At 37.3% G+C, this 23,270-nt stretch overlaps 1 protein-coding gene across 1 annotated transcript; it reads right to left on the minus strand.

The window, feature by feature from the left end:
* Window positions 1-7,073: 7,073 nt before the first annotated feature.
* NAA11 (N-alpha-acetyltransferase 11, NatA catalytic subunit) lies at window positions 7,074-8,362 on the minus strand. Its single transcript, XM_022599534.2, is given in 2 exon segments — window positions 7,074-8,126; window positions 8,129-8,362. Coding segments are annotated over 2 exon segments (690 nt in total). The 5' UTR covers window positions 8,277-8,362; the 3' UTR covers window positions 7,074-7,584.
* Window positions 8,363-23,270: the final 14,908 nt, after the last annotated feature.

Below are 23,270 nucleotides of genomic sequence, written 5' to 3' on the forward strand. Positions count from 1 at the left end.
CATAAAAATTTAAACATGAGAAATGTTATATACTATGGTGATTCACATTCAGTGAATATAAAAACATTAATAATAACTCTGGATTTATCTGGTGACTTTCACTGCACTTTGTCAAAAGCGGTCAAAACACTTTGTCTTCACTTATTTTTACTGGGGAAAATAGTAAATAGGATTATAATAGAGGGTTATCTAAATATTTACCAATGACATATAGTTGTCATGTATTAAGTCAACACTTAACATTTTAAAACAGTAGATTCTCCTTTTTTTTTTTCTATGGTTTTCACACTTTTATAAATAAAATGCAAAAAGTAGCAATAGGAAAGTGAAAGGAACTTTGGCTTTGAATTCAAATAACTTGGGTTCAGGTCCTAGATATTTACTTCGCTTCTTTGAGCTTCAGGTTCCCCATCTATAAAACAGGGATAATAATACCTACCTCCTAGGGTTGCTGAGAGGATTAAATATATTGTTAATAAAGGCCCTAGCATCGTGCCTGAACATTATAGGTCCTCAATAAATGGCAAGTTATGTCACTAACAAAAATCAAATTGATACAAACAAGCAGATTCGATATTCCAATTTAATTACTGGTTGTCCTTTTCTTGAAATCTCCAAGTTCTGATTGCACAGTAGAAGCCCTTACTCACCACTTCCTCCCGCTGGGAAGGAGAATGAGAATACCTCCTCAAGAAAGGGGAGGACATGACAGAGGACAGGTTCCCAGAGAAAAGAAGAGGAAACAGAAAACTTCTACCAGAAAAGATGAAGAAGGAAGAGGAAGAGGGGGCATGAGGTCTGACTTGATGGTACTGACTACCCCCTCAAGAATGAAAACCCAGGTAAATAATGGCAAAAACTGAAAGCAGAGGAGCTTTAGGAGTCTGCCCTGCTTCCTGTTCTGCATTCTCGGAAGAGACAACCTTGCAAGACAAACTACTACAAACAGAATAAAATGGCAGCATGGTGTGAGGAGGCCAAGGAAGGTTCTGTGATGGAAGGCCTCAAACTTCCTTGGCTTTTGTGCAGCAGGCTCTTGTGCCCACGTATTCCTTCATTCCCAGCAGGGCATGTGGAAGGTTGATAGTTGACAGTGAGAAGCCATTGGGGTCTCCTTGAGACGACCCCAGAGCAGATGCTGCAGAGCTCACAGGCTAAGCCAGGGCTCAGAGGGCAGACGTGGCCGAGATGTGAAGACCTGCAATGCTGTTGAGAAGTGAAAAGAGAGCAAGCGAGCAAAGGAGGGCTACAGGCTCTGACAGAATAAAATACTGGTTTAACCAATGACAGAGCTTGGCAGCAGATCAGCAAGGCATTAATAGCCACTTTAGACTAGATATATCTCCATGGAAGCCAGTGAGAATTGAGTGGACAACACAAAGATCCACATGTGGATCTGGGGCTCTCTCCTCTCCCTGCCATGAGGACACATGAACTCTTTCTAACACCTAAAAGCTGTTTCTGCCAGGAGAAAGGGGAGGAGGGAGAACAAGGAAAGGCTGAGATCTACCCCAAAGATCCTATTTTAAACCTAGACACCATGATACTTTTGCTTGTCATCTTCAAATTCTATCCCATCCTGCTCCACTCAAAAAGAAATTTCTCTCAATTCTAATGAAATGAAAGGCCTTTTTAGCTCTTGATAAGCTAGATGCAATGTGTCTAATTCTGTAAGTTATACTTTCTTTCTGTGAGACCTGGAGATGAAACCAAAATACCCACTGTCTCTTTATTCATAACTTAAAAGTGTCCTTATTACATTAGGTAATAGGAAGTAGTACCGTATGTACATTTTCTCTCCTTTCCATTTCTAAATTCTGCATTGGTAATTTGGGAGGGTCCTTCTTTCCTTCCTTCCTTCTTTCAGTGAGTATGTACTGAGTACCTACCATGAATGAATAATGTGCCAGGAGTTAAGGAAACAAAGATAAATGGGACATGGACCCTATCCTTAATAAGGAAGAAAGTTTTGTGTGATATGTAAATGGAATATATAAATTAAAGAAAAGCTAGTACAGTATTGCTTCCCATTGCTGAGCAACTGCAAACATAACAAAACAAAACAACAGAACCTTACAACTGCAAACATGCATTCTTTACCCATCTATCAAATGCACACGGAAGTAATAAAAGTTGACTGTTATGCACAGGGCAGTTAAAAAACATTTTTGTACAAAATCTTAATTACAGAGAAGCCAGTTCTCCGAATAACAACAGTAAATCAAGTTGCAGGACATTCAGAAGCATATAATACAAAATCTTGTTTTTTTAAAAAAGTGTACTTGCTGTAATGGAAGAGTAATAAGATGTGGGAGAATAAGCCATAAAGTCTATCATCACCTTTTTCAATTTGTTTCAGATGCTGTTAAGAGAGGACTGCAAAAGAAGTTATATCAAAACCAAACATTCTATAGTTCTTTTAGTTTTCTCAGTAAATATTCCTTGATATGTTTAAGACATTAAGATAAAATATGAATATTACGGTCCTTATTAGCTTATGAAGTACAAATTTTTACATTACTAGGATTCCTTAAAGGAGGGCAACAGCAGCCTGAGAAATACGTTGTTATCATTACTTTCTGAAAACAAAACAGAATTTTATGACAACTTTAAAAAAAAATTCCTGTGATGTTCTGAGGATGTCAGTCTAAAGAAATAGCATTGCACAATGTTTCAGGAAGGCTCTTTGAACCACTGCCATTCCCAGAAGAATGGTTATTATCTTCTCTTTCTTACTTCTTCCACCATAAAGCTCCTTGGCATGGAAAGAGTACAAAATTTAGGGAAAGCCTCTGCTTTTATCAGTTACCTCTGACAAAGTTGGTATTTCAGTCATCCTAAATGTACATCATACACTGACTGAAAAGTGACATTACTGGAGATTATAAATTAATTCAACACATGATACTATCTGATTAGTATTTCAAAACAATATTTTATCTCTTCCCAACCCCCTCCCCTCTATATCTTCATACACTGCAGCTACATTTGAAATCTATGGTTTCTGGCATATCTGGGGTAAGGTTATACTAGGAATTTACCAGACCTGTCAGTCTCTAACTTTCTTCCATATTTCATTATATCATTCCAGCTATAATTAGTTGTCTGGTAAAATTAAGAACAGTCTATTTCAGTGAATGCTCATGTGAACATTTAACAACTTTTTGTTAGGATGACAGCTTAGCAACAGAAAGAATAAACCAAAAAAGGAGAGTCACTGAAGTAACCTTGGTGAACTCAATATTGCCAGCTCAATGGAAAATTCTAAGATTTTGCTTTTTTTTTCCTTTTTTGTTATTAATCACCCACATATTTCTTGTCAGGAGCATCAATCTGATGGCATTCCTGCCTCAACTAGCATGTTTTGAACGGACCTGTCTTCATTGCTGTGGCTCCCTAGGAACTCTGGTGTTGATGAGCGTTGATTCAGCTGAATGCGTTGACTTTCAGCTTGTCAGTGAAAGCTATTTTAATCATTAAGATGCATCTCCCTTCCAAGACTGCAAACTGTTGCTGCTCATATACAACATTCTATCATTTGATTAGTGTGGAGAAGAAAAGAGCCTAAATCGTTACTAGAGATTATATTAAGAGCTAAAATTTACAGAATAAATAAGTGTGTGTGAGGTATTGTGCTAAGCAATTTACAGGCACTGTCCATTTAATGCTCACTCTGGTGGAGTCTCACCATCTGAGTTTGCACCCCTGTTCTCCATTCACTATCTGAATGGCATGCAGTTCTCATCTGTAAGATGGAGTAATAGTACCTATTTCAGAGGGAAATTAGGAGGACTAAGTGAGACAGTTCATACACAGTACCTAGAATAGTTCCTATGACATAGTGTTCTCATAGTGTTATTAGTGGTTTTTATTAGCGTTTTGTAGATGAAGACCTCCAGTTTCCTTCACCAGCTGCCCTACTCACCATCACTTCTAAATCTTCTAACTTTAACTGTCTCTGGTGCCCAGACCCAAAAGAAGATAAGGGAAAATGAAAAGTTATTTCTTTCAGGACTTTCTTCTGTAGGTATTTTAACTCCAGTTCCACATGAGGAATGCCACAGTTGTGGCAAGATAATACTTTTGTAGTATTAACCTTCCCCCCCCCCATTCTTTCTTTCTTCACAGTAGCCTTTTCCCATTCAGGCAGCTAGGTGTTTGTCCTAGTAATACCCTATTGAATGGGATGGAGGTGAGGGATGGTAACTGAAGCCTTAGACAACCTGGGGGATTTCCAAGTAAAGGGGTCATTTCTTCCAGGCTTTAACAAGAGGTATAAAGGCGGCAAGGTGGCAGGATCCCAGTTTCCCATGCCGAGGTCTGTGCAAGAGCAGAAGACATATGTGTCATGTGACTAAGCAGACAGCCTTAGATAGCTGCACAGAGTTCCCTGTGCCATGTTATGGAGAGCGGGCAGCAGAGTAATCCCAAGCTCCTAGCTGGACATGCAAGCAGAATTTCTCATAGTCCAGAGCACCACTAGGATGGTTCCCATTGTTGCAGAAACTAAGCTGTGTGGTTACCAGAACTCCTTCCTCTTCCTCCTGGGCATACAGCTAAACTACATTACCTAGCCTCCCCTGCAGTGAGTAGGGAAAATAGGACTGACTTTCAAAACTTATGTGAACCTCTGTGTGTATTCTCTTTCCTTATCTGCAAGCTCAATGTATATGAACCAGTAGAGGACATATGATTCTAGAAAACAGCATTAAATCAGGGGTTAACCTGGGATCCGTTAGTCAAATTGAGGAGAACCATGAACTTGGATTTGGAACAAAAATAACTCTGTATCTTCCCTAACCTCTAACTGAAACTTAGCATTTCCTTCAATTATGAATGTAGGCCCCAATGAATAGTAATATTTGTAATACTTGTGACTTTATCACCAATACAAATCACAGGTATTTTCATATTATATTACAGCTGTTGGAGTTATCTCAAAATACCATTTACACTCAATTTACACTCAATTTGCTTTTAAGTAACAGTATTAGACCCACTGCTAGATTTTTTTATTACATATGCTAATAAAAAGGCACATATATAAGTTTATTATAAAATAATTTGGTAACAGTATTTCAGTAAAATTGGTTTCCTTTGTGATCTCACAGATTTTCATGCCATTAAAAGACAATTTTCTGAGGAGTCCTTAGGCTTCACCAGATTGCCAAAGAGGGCTAAGGAACAGATGGAGTCCTAAATGATTTCATGGAGGAGGGCCCTTCTTTTCCTCTCTCCTTCACATCCCCACCACACTGCTGACTCATATTGGACTGTGATGTGAGAAATTAGCTGCTATTGTATTAAGTTATTGAGGTTTGGAGGTTAATTTTTAGGACAACTAGCCTAGACACACTAATGCCCTTGCTACCAAAATGGCCCAAACATGGCAGAGAGCACCCGAGACCTGAAGAGACCTCTGATTGGAAGGGACCCAGAAGGGACTCGTGAGGACCAAAGATTAGATGGAGCCAGTGAAGATGCCTCAGAGGATACCAACATGGAAGGACAGTTTTGCTAAGTACAAGGAACAACTCCTTCATCTTAGAAATAAAGTTCAATAACAGTAATATAACTGCCACACATAATTTTCTTACTATTACTTTCTTTTCCCCTACTAGGGAGACAGTTATTTTTGTTTCTCGTATCAGATATTAAGTGCTTTTGAATTCATCAAATTATATATATAATATATAAAACTATATATATACAGTGTTAAAGCAATCTCCAGTTATCTTCATTTTCTTAAAATCTTACTCAGGTAGAGTGTCACAACTGAAGAGAAGCCAGTAACCACGAAGATAACATGCTGTATAATGTAAACATCAGCCTGTCCTAATCACTGGTGTATACCAAGCGCCAAGCCTCATGCCAGGCATATACACATTTTTATGACCGAGTAAATTAATCAAACAGCATTTATTTTAATTATATGCAGTGTGTGTCACTCGTGACTGGACTTTGTTATGAGAAAGTCGCTGCCTTTTTCATATGTAAGCGTAAGGTGAGTAGGTTTGGAACTTAAAGCTTCTACACTGAGCCTAAGGGAAATTAAATAGTCTTTTAAAACTACATTTCAGTGTCTGCTTAGTATTAGTATTAGGGTGTAGTCGGAAGAACCATAATTGTTTTTGTTCTTCGACTTTTCATGTTGATTTTCATACATTCAAGAGTGAAGAACAGCATAATGAACCCCCCAAGTACCCATTACCCAACTTCAACAATTATACATGTTGTCATTCTTATTTTATCTATTCCCCCTGCCCCGACCTTTTTTTGCTGGAGTTGTTTTTTTTTTTTTTTTTTTTTTTTGCGGTACGCGGGCCTCTCACTGTTGTGGCCTCTCCCGTCGCGGAGCACCGGCTCCGGACGCGCAGGCTCAGCGGCCATGGCTCACGGGCCCAGCCGCTCTGCGGCATGTGGGATCTTCCCGGACCGGGGCACGAACCCGTGTCCCCTGCATCAACAGGCGGACTCTCAACCACTGCGCCACCAGGGAAGCCCTGGAGTATTTTTTTTTTGGCTGGATTATTTTAAATTCTAGGCCTCATATTCTTTCAACTCTAATTATTTCAATATATATCTCTAACAGATAAGAACTTTTTTTTAACATAATACTACAATACCATTTAGCTTACTTAACAAAATTATTAACAATTCCTTAATAGCATATACAGTCCATGTTCAAATTTTGCCTGGTCATCTCAAAATGTCTTATATTTGGTTTGTTTAAGTCAAACAGTCTCCACAATGGTTGTGTTTGGTCAACATATCTCTAAAGTTTAATAGACAAATTCCTCCTCCCTCTTTAAAAAATGACATTTATTTGTTGAAGATACCAGCTCATTTCTTCTGTAGAAATTCTCTCATTCTGGATATGGCTGACTGTAGCTTAACATGTCCCTCTATTATTATTATCATTATTATTATTTTAATAAAAATGGTAGTTAGATCTAGGGCCTTGTTTGAATTCAAGATAAATTTTATACATACACACACAATTTTCTTTTGGCAAGAATATTTCATAGGTGTCACTGTGCACTTCCTATTGCATTTGGAGGCACATAATATTTGTCTCCTTTATAGTGATGTTACACTTGACCAGTGACTTCAAGAGTTGCCAGTATGATCCATTGTTGCAAACTGCTCCAACTTTCATCTAATGGTATTAGTCATTGACGACAATTGGCTAGATCTATTATTTTAAGAGTTGCAAAATGGCAATTTTATAATTCTGTCATTCTTTCTGTCTTTATTTGCTGTCATTCTATAAAGAAGAAATTTCTTTCATTGACTATGTGGATACCCTGAAATACAATTCATACCGAAAAGGCAGGATAAATGCTTGTTTCTTTTACTAAATTTAATCTACTTTCAGCATGGAGTCCTATTAACTGCCAGTAGCGAGCAATGAGTTTCCCCCAGCCCACTCTACACTCTTCCCCAAGGTCAACATGTGGCTTTCACAGTGAAACCCATCAGGGCTAGAATGGGATGGAATTAGGCTGACCCATGTATGGTGCAGAAATTTAGGGGAGATAGGGACTGAGTCAGGGAAGAGAGAATACGTACCTTAAGCAGGCTCTAGGAGGTGGAGTGTGAGTCTTCTGAGCTGTCCTGGGCACGGGGGCTTTCCATGGACTCGCTGGGTTCCTTGCTGTCACTGCCACTATCATCAATGGCCGGGTTCTTCTATTGACGGGCCTCTTTGGAACCAGGAAGTGTGCTGCCCTGGACCTCCTGGTTCTCCCTGGAGCCCAGCACAACATACCTGCCCTTCTCCTTCAGCTCCAGCTACCTCCTCAGCTCATCTGCCATCTGCGACAGACCCGGCTTCATAGCATAAGCATCTTCTCCATCTGCAGAGTATTTGGGTTCCACCCCACTAACCTGAAGGTTGAGGGTGTTAGAACAGAGGTGCAAGGCTGCCCGGTTACTCTTCCTAACATGCAGGGACACATACTTGGCATTAAAGTTCTCTATCATGGCCCGGGAGGCCTGGTCCATCAGCTTCTGGGCCAGGCCGAGATGCCCGTGTGAACGCTTCACAGCCAGGGAGGTGATATGTCCGTGGGGGACATCATCTGGGTCCTCCTCCATTATGGCCAGGAGGTAGCCCACAATCTTCCATCCTCATCCTCAGTGATGTAAGAGAGATGGGGTCAGGAAAGGCCATGGTAGAAATAGTATTTCATCTGATAGTTCTCCGGAAGGCAAAGGAGGTTGCAGGGCGACAGGTTTACCAGGTCGTCTGGCCGAGCACTGAGGACGTTCATAGTGGCGGCGGGTAGCGAGCCGGCTCTGAGTGCGGAGACTGGGAGAGAGGGTACCGCCAAGCACAAGGGACACTGTTTGCCTCGGGGGCCTGAGTTCAGGCAGGGGACGAAGCTGCGAGGCCGGATGGCGTGGAAGCTTTATGGCGGGAAGGCAGGATAAGCAGCAGACAGAAGGGGTGGTGCTAAGATATGGCTTCCGGAAGTGTCCACCTAGTCCCAGCCAATGAGGTTTTCACGTCATTGTGCGTGTGCGCGCGCATGGCTGAGGGGGTGGGACAGTGGAGTTTATTATGCTCTCAATGGTTTTAATACAATGTTTGATCCACTGTTGTCATTATTCTTTTATTTGTTTCAATTGTAACTTTTTAATTTGGATACATCTGTATAAATGTTCACGAACTGTATAAACCCATGTCATCGGAGTTTAGAGCAAGAACTAGAACACTGCGAGGACCCCAGAAACCCCCCTTGATGCCCCCTTCCAGTCCTCCTTGCCCCATGTCCCAAGAGTAACTGTGACCTAGATTTCTAACAGTCTTTATATACATGGAATCATAATGCATACACTGTTTTTGTGTCTTTTTTTTTCCACTCGATACTTGTTTCAGCTACCTTGTTGTGTGTAGTTGGGAATTCTTTATACTCTTTCCTGTTTGATATTCCATTGCCTAAACATATCACAACTTATTCACCTATTCGACTGTTGTTGGCCATTTGTATTATTTTAAATTTAGGAATAGTAGGAATAGTGTAGTGAAACGTTGTGGAGCATGTTTTTGTTGACCCATGCATATTTATCTAGGATTAGAATTACTGGGTCAAAACATAACGTCATATTCAACTTTTATGTAAATACTGCCAAGCTATTTTCCAAAATGGTTGCTGCACATTTTCATCAACATTTGGTATTTCTCATCTTTTTCATTTTAGCCAAGGTGGGGAGGTGGGGGAGAATGGTAGTATTATATTGTGGTTTTATTTTGCATGTCTCTAATGAAGTTGAGCACCTTTTTTACATGCTTATTAGCCATTCTAAATTCTTTTTTTATGAAGTGGTTGTTCAGGTCTTTTGTTCATTTTTCTATTGGGTTGTGTGTATTTTTCTCATTGATATTTAAGAGTTTTTAAAATATATATATTCTGAATATGACTCCTCTGTCAGATATATTTATAGTGAATAGCATCTTCCCTTACTGGTTGATTTTTTATTCTCTTAATGGTTATTTCTGACACCAAGTGGGAATTTTAACATAGTCCAATTGTCCGCCGTTTTACATTTCATGGTTAATGCTTTTTTGTGTCCTGTTCAAGAAATCTTTGCTAACTCCAGGGTCACAGAGACATTCTTCTATGTTTTCTCTGGAAATCTTTATTGTTTTACATTTTATGTTTACATATGCAATCTGTTGGAATTTATTTTTGTGTATGTTGTGAGGTAGAGGTTCAGCTGTTTTTGCTTCCATGGATATTCTAACCATCTAGCACCATTTATTGAAAAAAACCACCTTTCCTCCACTGTATTGCATTCTTGCCTTTGTCATAAATCCTAAATTGCATTTCTAGATACATTGTAAAAATTTTATACCACCTTGATATAGCAAGATATGTGGTATTTCGTTAATAGTGCAAAGAAGTCATATTTTATTAGTACCACTTGCATGTAACCTGACTGTAAGCCTTAGAATTATCTGTGTATCTTATACAGTCTTCCTTTCCCATTTCCTGTCATATCATTACCTGGAAACTCACACACCAAAATTAACTGTTGTAATTAGATAGTCTCTTTTCTTGTATCATTAGCTAGGTCATGGTTATACTCTAACTCAGGTAGCAAATGTGTGCAGCATTCTTTCCAATAAGGTTACACACTTATTTACTAGCTGAAGTAGTCTACAGCCATGTGATTTGTGTAACATAGCTTGAAAAGCCACTATTTTTTTGTTGTAATTTAACATTTAGTTGTGTTTTCGTTAATAAGATTTTAAGATTTAAGATAAGACTTTATATCCTTGATGTTTTGATTGACTCTATACATTGAAAAAGTTATTTCCCAGTATTATTTCCATTCAGAAATTTCTGTCTTATGTTAAACGTCACTCCATGGGCAAGGATATATGTTTTGAGATGACATGGCTCTAAAAGCTTAATCCAGAAAGTCATTTGGTTCTTCTATTATAGGTTCTTCTTTAAAAAGCATGGACTATCAGAATTTGATTTCATTGTGGTCTTCTATAGAACAGTGTATCTTTACTGGACTTCCTAAAGTGTAGACTTGACAAATGAGGCAGGTGTGACAAAATAGACCAACTTAGAAAAACTCAAAACTCACATATCAATTATGTATCTGTCATTTATGTTGTCATCACTTTTGTTTACGTTTTTCATTCCACAGGCCATGAAAGAAAGATGAAGAAGATCCTTGGGCCTGTACAAATTTGGGAAAGAGTCACCCTATTAGTCAGTAAGTTTTGTTTGTTTGATTCTGTTTAATCCTGAATCTGAGGACTGATCTTAGAGTAAGGCAAGACAGAAAGAGTTTTCAGAGGCACCTAGTTGGACCCAGAAAGAGAAAATGACAGTTACTTTGGCTGTAGTGGGAGCCAAAGCATTTCCATGCCTAAGTCTTTTAGAGAGCAAAACACTGCATGACAGCTATATGATAATGTATAAGAGATCATCAATGAATGAACAAATAAACATTTTTTTATACCTACTGAGGTGATGAACTCTCATTGTTTCCTGCATTGTCCATAGTCATAAAGAAGACCAAAAATTATACATTCAGTCATGTGGGTAAACAAGAATAGACAGCAAAGAAGAATTTTCTACGTTCTCATGTTGCTGCATATTCCAAACCCACCTTTTTTCTGTCCACCAACAGGGCAAATCTACATAAAATATGAGGTCAGTAATTTTGAAAAAAAAAAGTTTTTCAAGTTAATACTGGATTTGAACGGTGGACTGTAAGACAGTTATGAAACTCCCCTCGCATTGAAATGGGAGCAAACAGAATGGGTTTAATATGAGCCCAGGCTTCTCCGTTTGCAGAGAAGAATAAAATTGCATATTTTGTTAGGCTAATATTAGAATGTGATTGTGTCTTTAGGAGTGCTGTGACTGTGTGGGGAATAGCTATAGTCAGAGAGGTCAGGGCAGAACTGACTCATGCTAAGGAGTGGGCCATTCTCTGTTTTAATGAATCTGTGTTCACACCTAAAATAGTTTCTTTTTCCTCACAATGTAAAAATATATAGGCTTATCATTACCAAGAAGATTTAGAGCTAGGGTTCTCTACAAGGTTTGTTTAAAGAAGAAAAGAAGACTATTTGGCTTCTTGTGACAAAGGTCATGGATCTGGGATGTTCGTTTAAATTGGTTGCAATAGAAGCTTTGGATTAGAAACATATCCAATATACTATGTAAGTTGTAGCTAGCTAAGCCCAAGAGCGTGGACATTTGTGAAATTTAAGTGGACCTTGGGACCCTGAGACTGGTTTTTATCCTAGAATATGACCTCACTTTTATTGGTATAGGTATGTAATGTCCCAAGTAATGAATCTGAAACAGGCATCACCATATATATATTTTTAGAAGCTTTGTAACATATGGTCTACACAAGTTGTAAGATTTAGGTATCTCATCTTTCAGTGAAGGAGTGGCTAACAGAAGGTCATCAACATCTTGGATAAGGGCAGAGTTTCCAATATATAAAATGTTATCTAAATCCCTTTCCAAATGTGGGAGTTCAAAGAAAATCTTTCAATATAGTCTCAAGGAATTTGGGTCAATGTGAATTGCAGGTCTATATGGCTCTTGGGTTGTACTGGAAAAGAAAACAAATTAGAACAAAGATCCACTGCTATAAAATATTCAGTAGTATATATCAAGCAGGATTAGGATAGCAAGGGGACAGTATTGGGAATGACAGAAAAAGAAGGTAACACCATAGCATGCAATGCTGGAAGATCTTTAAAATTAAGAATATCTCTGCTAGGTTTCCTGCAATGTCTAGTGGATAGAAATGTGAGGGATTCTTTTTAAACATGTTCTTGAAGTAAGCGGATGATTCAGCATTGTAATTGATCCAGAATGTGATATGTAAGCAATGCTTGTAATGATCATTGTGTGTATGGGAGAAGAGCCTGGGAAGGCTTCAGAGAAACATATCATTTGCTTTGATTCTTCCTTATCTTTTCAGATTTGGTTCAAATATCCTCTTTTTATGTAGTCTTTTTTGGCTCCTATCCCCCTGGAAAAATGAATTACTTTCTTATTTGTGTGCTCCTCTCAATCATATCTATATTTTATGTGTTTCATTTACTTTATTCTTAATTCCTATCTTCTTTGGTTCTGGAGGATATGACCCTGTCTTATGAAAATAGTTTTTTTCCCTAAGGACTAGCAAATTGTATGCCTCATAGTAGGACTTGAATGGATGCTTATATAATGGATATGTAATTAGAGGTGTAAATATATTAAGACAGGCTAAGCAAATCCTTTCTTTATGCAGTCCAAATAAATTGTATGATTATAGTACATATTTTTATGTAATGATATCCATTATTGTTGCTAAAGTATGTAATGAGAAAATATGATGGTACTTACGCTGCCATCACTTTTTTTTTTTTTTTTGCGGTACGCAGGCCTCTCACTGCTGTGGCCTCTCCCGTTGCGGAGCACAGGCTCCGGACGCGCAGGCTCAGCGGCCATGGCTCACAGGCCCAGCCGCTCCGCGGCATGTGGGATCCTCCCGGACCGGGGCACGAACCCGCGTCCCCTGCATCGGCAGGCGGACTCTCAACCACTGCACCACCAGGGAAGCCCCTATGCTGCATCACTTTCTATACTTAACATTATTTCCCCTAACCAACGACATTATGTACCAAGTGCTATAATGTCTAGGCTACTCAGAGATGTGCAGATCATTTTCATTAAATAAAAGAAAAGTAAATTGAACATAATTTAGCAATCAGTTTACGGCTCTAGATTTCTCTTTTACGCCTGGGAAGTGAGTTGGTCATTGTCTATTGTACTAATATTCATTTTCGACTCCTCACCCATAAACTATGTGTCTCAGACTTACTTTCCAACTAGCTTCCAGGTAGATTTGCTCCATAGGAGGCCCGGGAGGGGGTAGGGGAAGGGAGATGGGAGAGAGGAAGAATGGGAGAAGCCAGGGTATTCTCCCCTACTAGCTTATCCTTGGGTGGCATCTTCCTGCAGTGGCTGGTTTCCACTGTGCTTTTAGCTCCCCACTAGACAGCCTCTGCTTTCCCACCCGGTAATCATGGCTTCTAGTCTCTGGTAATAAGACTTTCTCCTTTGTCCCTCCAGCCCTAGAAGTGGTAGTGGTTTCTTGCCATTGCTAATCTTTTGGTTGCTTCACCATTCCCTGTTGGCTTCTCAGCTCTTCCATCAGTCATTACCCATGTATTAAATTTCCTGAGTTTAAATTACCTGGAGGGGTTTGCTAGCTGGTCCCTGACTGATAGAAATTATAGTAATTGACTATGTTTGTATTGTAAATTAAAATTTTATGTTATTTTTCTCGGTCTGACATACAGAACCTAAATACTGCAGCCACTAGAATGATAATAAGACAAAATATTCAGAGACAGTCATGGATTCACTGTTCTCAGGTATGAGAAGGGAAGACCTCTTTAGACTAATTGAATTCCTGCTGGCAGAGGTACCAGAAACTTGTTCCATCAGTTCCATATTATTACCATGTAAGTGTCCCAGTTGTTTCTAAGTACCAATAGGAAGTCAAGCACTGTAAGGGTTTTGGAGATTGTCAGAAGTCACTTGTAGTTAGTATTGTGTCAGAAGCAACTTGTATGCAAGCTCCTAAACATCATTGCATGGAAATAGAAGTAGGAGTGAAGATGGCAATAGAGAAGGAGACTAGCTGATTCATCCGAAGAGAAGAGCTCTTTAAGAAATCATGCTGGGCGTAGTGAAAAGAAGTTTGACTTCCATTCTTGCTTCAAATATTTATTTAGCTGTGATCTTGGGCAGACCACTTATCTTTTGGGGGATTTTTCTTTTCTCCTCTAGAGGATAGAAATCTAAATATTAACCCTGCTACTTTGTTTTGAGAATGAAATGGGATAATGTATATAAGAGCTTCATGCAAAGGACTATTATTATTATCAAATATAAATTTTTTTAATGGAAGAAGTTATCTTGAAATCCTGAAAGTGCTGACTGATAAATATACTTGATGAGAACAAAAATTTGGGGCAAGGTGAAGGAAATATAGCAGATGTAGAATGGCAGACATTATGAATAGGTTTCAAAATAATTAGATTAAGAAAAGTAGTACTGGAATGACAAAAAAGCAAGGGAACAATAGTCTCTAGGTTTTGAAAGGACACAAGAGGAAAAACTAATTTATCTCACATTTTCCCATTTAAATCTTGTCATTTGTTCCATTGTTAGTTACAGAATCAGCCTTTTTAAAAACCTCACTGACATATTTTATTCCATGATGTCTTTGGAGCATTGGATGCAACCAAATGCTCTCATCGTATTATGAAGTAAGAAGTAGAGTGATTAAGTGAGAGAAATAAAGCTACTTGAGAAATTAGTCATGGAATTTTAGAGAGAACTGAGGATGCCAAATTCCTACATAAATTGCTTTTGGTTTCCTGGTGTGCAACTAGTTGCCAACATTTATAAACGCTGTTGCTTTATAATCTCCATGCTGCATGGTCCTGTCACTTTGAAAGTAGCTGATTTAATTATTATTTTGTGTGTGCGCGCGCGCAGAATTCAGCCGCTTAAAGAGTGACTTCTTTCTCAAACTCAAGGAGCTAATAAAACTTTTCAATAATTGTCTATGGGGAAAAATCAGTTTTGTTTTTCTAGTGTTTCTTTCAATAAGAAATTTCATTTAACAACCATGCCAAATGTAGTTTTATTGTTGGGTTGAACCACATGATATCTTGAATCTTTTCTAGTTCTAAAGCTCTGTGACTGTTAGTCTAGCACAGATGAATTTGGCTGTTGTTGGAGTGGGCTGGTGGGAATCAAAGAGGAGAGGGATGCTGTGGTGACATGATACTGTGATATTAAGTTGAAATTCACTAAATGAAAATCATTTCTTCTAACCTAACAGCAATAACTATTAAAATGTTTGCACCAAAAGGGGAAAACTGGTGGATTCTCTTTTCCTCAGTGTTAGTGAAAAGTCTTAGTAGCAAACAATTTGCTATCTTTCTCAAGCCACAACAGTAACATATAAACAGTACCACCCTGTTTACAACCGTTTCTGTAGCTCTAGGTTACAATTAATTCGCAAAGTAGAATGTGTTAGAAGTGTCCAATAATTTAGGGATACACAGTGATTCTAACTGATTATGAGAATTAACACTTTGTGAAACCTGATTTAGCACCAATTTGTTATAAGTGATGAGTGTGCAAGAGACATGGGTACATCTGTACAAAGTCTTACTGCAAAGTGTACTTCCCGCCATAGCTCTAGGTCAAATAATCGGCTTTAGCTATTGTGGTCATCAAATTCAGGACTAGCTTTGGAGAAGCATAATTAAATTTGGAAAAACTAGTGTAAAAACAGAGAACTGACTTACTTTCTAATATTTCATCCGGAAAAATCATGAGTTCAGGTTTGATGGAGTTTCTCAGGACCCTTAGTACAGTAATTTCCCGGATTCACCATTCAAGATGTGTAATCAAAACAGCTCCATGTTATGAACATAGGTTGTGTGTTTCAACTGGATAAACAATGCATCCACAGTCAAGCTGTAAGTTAAACACTGGTTTATGATTCACTTTTAATTAATTCAAGAAATGTGAAGCATATTTAAAATTTTTCTCTCCCTCAATTTTCTGCCTCTGTGTCTTTCTCTCTCACTGTTATTAGCACTTGGGTTTTCTCTCGGCTTCACTTCCCCAACACAGCACAGATTGAACATGCAAAGCACACAACACAGAAGAAAGACGACACCTGGGTCACTAGTCTCCTGGCTCACTTTGCTAATCTGCCTCAACTGCCATCACTAATTAGGTTGAAGAGATGACTACAACCATGGCTGTTACTGCTGTTGCTGTATTTAAATGCAGTTGGAGAGCCATACATAATTTTTTTTTCCACTTGATGAACTTATTATTCAATTTCTAATCTAGGAAGACAAGAGATTAACTTTCTAGAATTTGGGGACCTTTTTACGGGATTATATACTCATAATGGTGAAATACATCTTCCATTATAAAAGAGTGTTTATCACATATCTGCAGAGTTTGATAGATAGTAAAATAAACACTCATGTACTCACCGCTGAACCTAAGAAATAGGCTAACGCCAATACCTTTGAAACCACTTTTATAACCCTCTCAAATATCTTTCTCCCCCAGAGGTAATCTCAACCTTGACTTGTACAATATTAACCATTCCTCATCAATACCTGTCCTTAAATGACCTATTATTTGACTTTTCCTATTTTAATAATTATGTAAGTAAAGTCATAGTGTGTATACTTGCGATTTGCAATTTTTTTGCTCAACAAGCTTTTGAGACTCATCCATGTTGGTATATTTTATTTAATTTTATCATAGTCTAGTGTAACATTGCATGACTACAAAGAATTAATTTATTAATTCATTTGCCATCCATGGAGATTTGGGTTATTTCAAGGTTTTTTGTTGTTTTTTGCTATTACAAACTGTGTTATTTTTCTATTGCTGCATAACAAATGACCACAAACTCAAAGACTTAAAACAGCACAAATTTGTTATAGTTTTGTGGGTCTGGAGTCTCGGTGTAGCCTGGCTCAGCTCGTTTTCTTAGGATCTCTTAAAGCAAAAATAAAGATGTTGGTCAGGGCTGCAGTCGCCTCAGAGGTCCTCTCCCAAGTTTAGTTCAGTTGTTGGTAGAATTTAGTCCTTTGTAGTTGTTAGACCAAGGTCTCCAATTCCTTGCTGTCTGTCAACTGCAGACCTTTCTCAGCTTCAGGGTCCACCCACCTTTCCCTGGCATGTGAACTGTTGCACAACATGGCATTTTGCTTATTCAGGGCCAGCAAAAGTAATATCTTTAGTTTTGAATCTTTTCTACCTCTTTTCAAGGCTCCCTGATTAGGTCAGGCCCACTGAGAGTGACATTCATTTGGATTAACTCAAAGTCAACTAATCAGAGACCTTAATTACTTCTGTGAAATCCACTCTGTCATATAATGTAACAATCATGGAGGTTATATCTCATCATATTCACAAGTTCTGCTCACACTTAAGGTGAGGGCATTATACAGGATACCAGAGAGTGGAAATCTTGGGGGCCATTTTAGAATTCTGCCTACCACATAAACAATTCCGAAAATGAATAATCTTGAATATGTCTCTTGTTTATTTTCTTGTAATTGTAGAAGTTCTTTATATGTTTTCTAACTCTTCTGAGTTTGGCTGAATTGTTTCAAAATGGTTTTAATCTATGCAGCCACCATTAAGAGAGTTTCTCTTCTATGCATGTTCAGTAACAATTAGAATTTATATTTCAATTAATTTTTATAATTTTCTTTATTAAAGTCTTGTCCATCATTTGTTAGACTTATTCCTAGATCACTCATATTATAATTTTTAAATTACATTTACTAAATCTTTCTTGCTAAAAACGTTTATGTATTAATCATATTCAGTGAACTCGCTAGATTATCTTATTGTTTTTAGTAATTTGTTTGTAGGTTTTAAAAAATTTTCTATGTGGACAAATGTGTCATTTAACTAATAATGACAACTTTTCCCCCTTTTCAATCCTTCTGTTCTGTACTGCCTTTTTCTATCTTATTGAGCTGGGTAGGTCCTCCATATGATGCTGAATAGAAGAAATAATAAGCATTATCTTTTCTTTATGATTTTAGAGGTAAAGCTTTTAATGCTTAGCCATTGCATATGATGCTTACTATATGTTTTGGGTGGATGTCCTTTATCCTTGTCCTTGTCTTCACAAACTGATGTAAAATTTCAAGGGTATTCTAACAAAACCTCAGTAGGGACTTTGAGGAATTTGACAAGATGATTGTTAAATGTATATGAACGACGAAAAGATTCAGAATAACCAAGATACCACTGAAGAAAAAGAAAAATATGTGGGGACATGACCTACTAGATACCAAAACTACTTATCAGAGATAAAGAGGGTCATTTCATGATGATAAAAGATCAATTCATCAACAGGATAGAACAGTTTCCAAAGGTTTATGCAACTAATAACAGAGCTTCAAAATACATGAAGCAAAAACTGGTAGAACAGAAATAGTTCTCAATTATAGCTGAAGATTTCACTGTCTTGCTCTAGTAACTGATAAAACATATAGACAGCAAATCACTAAATATATAGAACACTTGAACAGCGCTATCAACCAACTCTATCTAATTGAACTTATGGCATAATTTATCCCCAAATAGCAGAATCTATAGTGCACATGGTACAGTCACCAAAATAAACCATATTCCGGTTCATAAAACAACTCAATACATTTAAGAATATTTAAATTATACAATTCCACTTCTGACCACAATGTAATTAAGTCAGAAATAAATAACAAAAGATACTGGAAAATAACCAAATATTTGGAAACTATACAGTATTTTTCTAAATATCTTATGGGTCAAAGAAGAAATTACAAGGGCAATTGGGCAGTATTTTGAATTGAATGTATTTAATACTTAAAAAAAAGAGATGTCAATGGTATTTCTAATGTTATCATTGTTAGATTGGGTGGTGGGTTCACAAGTGTTTGCTTGTTATTATTCTCTAAGGCTTTAATATATGTTACATATATACTTCAGTTTATTAAAAATATACAATTAAAAGATAAACGTAAAATTGTCTGAAATAAACATGTGGAAGATGCTCTGAAGAAAGACCGTATAGGCATAATCCAAAATGGATTGGGGCTAAATATACCCATATGATAAATTTCAAGCTTTAAATAATAAAGGACATTAACTCTCAGGCTACATTACACAAAGTCACTTGGTTAATTGTTGCTATTTTTACTTCTAAAAACACGTGACCTTGAATAACACCTAAGAACATACCACATCCCATGCTTGTTGCAAGTTCAGGTTCTCTGCAGTCTTTGTCAAAGAATAGATTTGTGCTCCGTGCAGTTGCTTGTATCATTAGGAAAAAAATTCACAGCATCTGCAATTCCTTGTTTAATTAGATCCTGAAGCAATGGCTGCAGCTGAGCCACTTATTGCTTCTGTAAACCAGAGGCAATAGAGGGAAGATGATTTTCCTAACGTCCCTTTTGAAAGGGGGACATGATGGTAACAGCATAGGTGGGAAAACCCAGAGTGAAGAACTTAGACTGACCTCCGATGTAATGGAAACAACTAAAGAGAGGCAGCATGTTCAACATCTGGTAGCAAGGCATATGAAGTGGGGACAAAAACTGTGAGGTAAAAGCAGGAAAAACTCAGATTTTACTAGAGTCAGCAACCAAAGGATAATTATCAGTAAAATGTCAGCTCCTAATTCAGTTTTTATCGTAATATAATGAGTAAATACTTTCATTCTTAAATCATATTTTAATCTAATATGACATATTTTTTGGAATTGTGTGTATAGAGAATTTTCCTGAGATATGCTCCTCAACACAAGCGCAAATTGAACCATTGTTAATTTATTAGATTTTTCTTTGAAGTTAATGGTTACATGTTTTTTTATTGGTAATTTTTAATTATTTTTGGATAAAAAATATAGTCTTCAAATAGCTGTAATTCCCCCAGGCAAATATTTACCATAACAAAATATTTGCTGCCCCAAATCATTATATGTATTTTCCTAGTCCTTGAAGATTAAAGTGTAAATAATCCTTCCTTCCCAATATTGATAAACTTGTTTTTTAGATTCAAAACTTGCTTTTAAAAAACAATTGTGTCATAAAGATTGCATAGAATATTTTTACTATTGGCTATAAGATATATCTTTAAAAACTTTTAATATTCACGGTACCTCAGAAAAATGACATTTTCATAACACTAAATGGGACCAGAAAAGCGTGTCAGATTTATAAAACTGTTTATTCCTACAAAACTATAAGAGTGGAAGGCTTTTAAAGAGGGCTGGCATGAGGCACTTCATTATTTCGAATGCCCGATCAATGTTCCTAGTTTTCCGTTGCTCACTTTTATGTGGAGGTTGGTCTGAAATGCAGTATATTAGGCAATAGTTTTGTCATGTATCAGGGATGATATTAACAGTCTAATGCTAAACAGGTTCTGAGGAAATGAAGAGGGAAAAAAATGACTTACTATATTTACCCTGAAACAAGATTCAATCTGCCACTGTGTTTAATGCTATATTTTTCATTATCTCACAAGCATATGTTGAAACCGCTACAGATGATGAAGTTAGCTGCTGGGCAGAGTTATCATCAATGCTTTCCATCTTTATTTTAATAAGAGGAACGAGCAAATTGTTTGTGACCTTTGTCAAGGGCTTCCCGGAAGACAGGAAACCTAACCACAAAATCACTAGCCTGGAGCCCTACTGAATATTCAAAACCACCATTCCTAGAATAAAATGTCTTACAACAAAGCTATTGTTTCTGATAGACTCTTGTCCAGCTAAAGGTAAAATATATTTTCTTTTTTTTCTTTAAAAATATTACATGTGTAATATTTGTTAGTGGTTGTGTTGGGTCTGTAAGGAAAACACATTTCCCTAAGGTCGATGGATCCTTAAAATTAACAATGCCTGCTACCACTCAAGACACTGGGATCTTAGCTAACCCTGACACATTTTAAAAATCGAGCCTCCTGGGTTAGACGGAATCACCATATCTAAATAGCAATACATAGTAGCATCTATGGAGTGCTTACCACTGTCGCTGTGCTAAGCTCTTTACTTGGTTATCTCATATAATCCTTACTCTGGAGACAAATCCTGTGATTATCTCTGTTCTGTAGATTGGTAAACTGGACAGAGAAAGACCAAGTAATTTGCCTAAGGTTACCCAGTCAGTGTTGGAGCTCAGATAATGAAGCTCAGACCCATCTCGTCTGATTCTGGGTGCCTCATTACTGCACTATACCGAAGGAATCTGGATTTCCCAAATTGCTGTCTTTGGGGATGATCTTAGTTATTATATAAATGATATATATGGTATTTCTGTCAATTAAAGGATAAAAGTCTTTGGCTTCTGTGGCGCACACTCAATTATCCCACTAAATTTGTAAGAACAATGGATAGCCTATGCTTCCCTGTAGGAGGATTGCATTTCCATCCTAGAATTAGCATAACCCACCTCTATCTTGAAAATATTTTAGACATATATTTGGTACTATCTGGAGAACAATATATTAGATGACAGTCACTTTACTGCTATGGACTAAATGTCTCCCCACAAAACCCTAACCCCCAGTATGATGGTATTTGGAGGTGAGGCCTTTGGGAAGTAACTAGGTTTGATGAGAGAATGAGGGTAGAATCCTCATGATGGAATTAGTGTCCTTATAAGAAGAGAGCAGAGAAACCTCTCTCTCTCTCTCTCTCTCTCTTTCCCCCATGTGAGGACACAGTGAGAAGGCAGCTCTCCACAAACCAAAAAGATGACCCTCACCAGATACTGAATCTGCTGGCACATTGATTTTAGACTTCTCAGCCTCCAGAACTGTGAGAAATAAATGTTTGCTGTTTGAGCCACCCATCCTATGTTATTCTGTTATAGCAGCCTGAATGGAATAAAACAGATGTCATTCACTTTATTATCATTACACAAGCGAGAAAGTCTAAGCTAATATAAGCAGGTGTTTGCAAGTTATCATGAAGAACTCTGAACTAGGAGTCCAAGGACATGGCTTGGTTTCTTCTTTCATTGAATAGCCACGTATTGCTCACTCAATCTCCTTATGAATTGATTTCTTAAAAAAAAAAAAGAAAATCACTTTTCATGTAAAAATGAAACATAGTAATTTCTTTTTTTAAATATTCACAAAAAAATCCTTTTTAAATGCACTATAAATATACTTTTTAAATGCACTTCCATATCACTATTTCATAGAAACTCCACTCTCTCATTATTAAATAGATATTTCAAGAGTTATATTATGAACCAGCATGTTGAATTTGCCCAAACTAAATGACTAAAGCCCCTGACACTGAATTTCAATCATATAATTTTATGTATGTGCATCTGTTAGTTGAAAAATTGGATATACACTGTCAAAATTTTTTAAACTGAAAGCTGTTTTGTAACATATTTTAAATGGAAAAATGGAATACAGTGTTATTCTCTTAGCTTGTTTCATTCTTGTTTGTTTTTTTGTGTTTTTTTTTTTAGCTTCAGCAAAGAATTCTTGTCACCACATTAAAGAAATATGGACAGTCTTCAGCAATGAAATTGATAGTGAACAAAAATGAAAACAAAACCATGGTTAATCATAAAAGACATAGTGAGAAGAGCAAAAGTAGGGTTTGGAAATGAGGAAAACCTATAAGCAGTCACTTTTTTAAGAGTTATATAATTGGAACAATGTTGTTTAGTCCAACCTGACACACCAGTGGCACCTACTGATTCAGGTCCTCTTTACAGGGTTAGTCCTGAATGGCTTGACTTAATTTGATCATGACATATCTTTTCAGCTATCTTAAATCTCTCAGGTCAATTTTTACTGATCATTATTCAGTTCTGATCTGGCCTAGCCTCTTAGGGGCTAAACATGAATCTTTCTATCAGTGACCTCACTACCAGAAGCACATTCACGGAAGAACATGACAAATAGCTGTCCTGGTATGAACTGGCTCCCAGGTGGAGTGCTCACGTGCTTTGCCTTGGGCTAATGCTCAGGACTCAAACAGATGTGATGGGAAGTCTCATTGCTGTTTTATCAATTTATGCTGATTGATTTAATACTATAGTGGCTGCTACAAGAAGTTTGCAAAGGAAAATTCATCTTGAAGATAATAATAGCGATATTAGACTTCCATAAAGAAATTTTGAGAGAAGGAATGTTACCTGAAAGTGG

This window comes from Delphinapterus leucas, chromosome 5 (assembly GCF_059928025.1).
Source record: "Delphinapterus leucas isolate spDelLeu-1000000601 "Yukka" chromosome 5, BTC_Dleu_Yukka2, whole genome shotgun sequence".
NCBI lineage: Eukaryota > Metazoa > Chordata > Mammalia > Artiodactyla > Monodontidae > Delphinapterus > Delphinapterus leucas.